The sequence below is a fragment of the Heterodontus francisci genome, chromosome 3 (assembly GCF_036365525.1).
Source record: "Heterodontus francisci isolate sHetFra1 chromosome 3, sHetFra1.hap1, whole genome shotgun sequence".
Classification (NCBI taxonomy): domain Eukaryota; kingdom Metazoa; phylum Chordata; class Chondrichthyes; order Heterodontiformes; family Heterodontidae; genus Heterodontus; species Heterodontus francisci.
In genome coordinates, this window is record NC_090373.1 from 76,864,319 (window position 1) to 76,867,274 (window position 2,956).

Genomic DNA, 2,956 nt, shown 5'->3' on the forward strand with positions numbered 1-2,956 from the left:
GATTACCTCTTGCACAATCAAATACACCACTGATCAGATATTGTGCTTTTCTGCTTGATTGTTCACTATGCTCACTTTGAAGTTTCCATTCAGCATGTCTATATTCATGAAATGTTTGTTTCTATTATGGGTCAAGAGGTTCATTTCTTGCTTGTTAAGATGCTGGTCTGCCAGAATTACTGCCCAGCTGTGATTGGGTTAAAACTGCTGAACTTAAGATGTTGAAAAGAAACTTTAGCATTTGTACCTGTTAATAAATTCGTTGCATTTTTAGGGTTAGATTTGTTTATTTTTTTCCTATTTTTTGACTGACTGTAAACTTTATGTGCAGTCATAGGTTATGGTCCAAAGAATGGAGCTCTCACCTCCAATGATAGATTGGTTAACGGTTCTGGAAGATAAGCTTTGAACCTTTAGACCCCATTTTGACTCTGTGTAAGTGGGTGGATTTTGAATGAGTTAAAAGCTTGCTTTGGTTCATTAGATTCTGGGGTAAATAGTTGTTTTGCAGTTTCTCATGATATCATGCATCCTAAAGAACCTGTCAATGGTATGAGAGAACTTCAGTAACTACCATATATCACATTACAGATAAATGATTATTGCATGATGCACATTTTAATGCAGTTTTAAAAAATATTGTTGGTCCTCCATTGACCTCAGTGTTGCACAATGGTAGCAGATATTTCTTACCATGTCCTTTACCTTTTCAACTTTATGATGCTATGTAATAATTGTTGTATTTTAGGTGTAAAGTGTCTATTATTTGGAAATATTAAATGGAAGCAACAAAGTGATAAGGACTTGTCGACATGGTTTACGGGCAGATGTTCGAAAGGACTGCGGCTGATCACGAACTTATCAATATCAATGTGGGAGGATTCAAACAGAGAGTCGACCAGGGTACCCTGCTACGGTTTCCTCACACAAGGTTAGGAAAACTACTAAACTGTGACACTGAGGAGGCTATTTTAGAGCTCTGTGATGATTACAATGTTGTGGACAAGGAATATTACTTTGATCGGAATCCCTGCTTGTTCCGGTACATTTTGAACTTCTACTACACTGGAAAACTTCATGTCATGGAAGAGCTTTGTGCATTTTCTTTCAGCCAAGAGATCGAGTATTGGGGGATTAATGAACTTTTCATTGACTCCTGCTGCAGCAACAGGTACCAAGAGAGGAAGGAAGACGTTGTGGATAAAGATTGGGAGCAGAAAAGTGACGAGAGTATTGATTCTTCCTTTGAAGAGTTGTCAGCTTTGGATAAAGATTTGGATAAATTTGACAACATGTGGTGTGGTAAAGTAAGGATGAATGTATGGATAAGGTTAGAAAATCCTGGGCATTCACGCTTAGCCAAAATCTTGGCAGTTTTATCTTTAAGTGTGGTCCTTACATCCATTGTGGCTATGTGCATTCACAGCATGCATGAGTTCCAACAATTTGATGCAGATGGTAAAGAGATCGCTGATCCTGTACTAGAAGGACTGGAGATCGCATGTATTGTTTGGTTCACAGTGGAGTTCATTGCAAGGTTCACAGTTGCACCATGTCTCAAGAAATTCTTCAAAAACCCCTTGAATATAATTGATTTTGTTTCAATTCTACCATTCTACTTCACACTGGCCGTGGACACAAGGGATGAGGACAGCGAGGAGTTAGAAAATGTGGGTAAAGTGATTCAAATCCTTCGTCTAATGAGGATATTCCGTATCCTGAAACTGGCCAGGCATTCAGTGGGGCTGCGGTCACTGGGAGCCACACTCAGGCACAGCTATCATGAAGTCGGACTCTTGCTCTTGTTCTTGACAGTTGGGATCTCTATTTTCTCTGTCCTTGTTTATTCTGTTGAAAAAGATGAAAAGGAGTCAGGGCTTCATAGTATTCCTATGAGCTGGTGGTGGGCAACCATTAGCATGACCACAGTCGGGTATGGGGACACATATCCTGTCACTCTATTAGGAAAACTCATAGGAAGTGTCTGCATTATATGTGGGATTTTGGTAGTTGCTCTCCCCATTACTATCATTTTCAATAAATTTTCCAAGTACTATAGGAAGCATAAAATGGTGGACATTGACCGTTGCAATGCCGAACTTGTGGAAAATTGTACTGATTTACCTTACATGAATATTCGAGATATATATGCCAAAAATATGCACTCTCTCATAGCTAGTATCTCTTCCATGGTTAGCACCAATGCCAGTGACCATAGCACCATTGATGCCTCTAGCATCGAAGACCTAGAAATGGTTCAGAACACCACAACATTTGAGAACTGTTCAGCAAAATAGAACATTTGCAATTTATTTTATTGGCTGGTCTCACTGCTTTCCCATCAAAGTTGTGTTCTATGATTATTTCTTTGTTGCATTTTAAAATACTCAGGGTATTATATGTTTGACACACAATGGCTATATAAATGATTGTAGTATCATGGAAATGAAAGAAGCATGTGAATTAATTTCCTGACTTCTACTTTATGCAAGTATACATGTTGTTAGTGTTTTGTCTGTTTCTAAAGTAAATGACAATGCAATAATAAACTCAGTAAAATGAAAAACATATGATAATGATTGTATGCCTGCAGGAATATATGATGTGATCTGTTATTCATTTTAGGAGGGAGATGCAAACCAGCAAAAATTACAACTGCATCAGTTTAGGAATAGTTTCCATTTCTTAAATGTGTGCAGAAAAAAACTGCATAAGAGGAAAGAATATAGGATTTTAAAAATATACATATATTCTGTACAATGGTTAAAATAATAAAGAACTTAATAAACATCCATTTGAAGTTCCTAGAGTGTTTCGACTACAATAGTATGTTTTGTAATGAAGATGATAGATTATTCAAAATACACAGGCTACTAAATTAACAAGTTATAAAGAACAAAAATAATCTACATTTAAAAGTCAACTCAGGAAGTTTTACATTTATTTGGAATTTGCA

General features: G+C 36.9%; 1 protein-coding gene across 1 annotated transcript; it reads left to right on the forward strand.

Annotated features, from left to right (window-relative positions):
• The first annotated feature begins 812 nt into the window (after positions 1 to 812).
• kcns3a (potassium voltage-gated channel, delayed-rectifier, subfamily S, member 3a) lies at positions 813 to 2,297 on the forward strand. Its single transcript, XM_068017678.1, has one exon. It carries the CDS (start codon positions 813 to 815, stop codon positions 2,295 to 2,297), a length of 1,485 nt encoding a protein of 494 aa, XP_067873779.1.
• The last annotated feature ends 659 nt before the right edge of the window (positions 2,298 to 2,956 follow it).

Bases quoted from the DNA above. Each gene is read 5' to 3' on its own strand.
- kcns3a (XM_068017678.1), top strand. From the start codon at position 813: ATGGTTTACGGGCAGATGTTCGAAAGGACTGCGGCTGATCACGAACTT.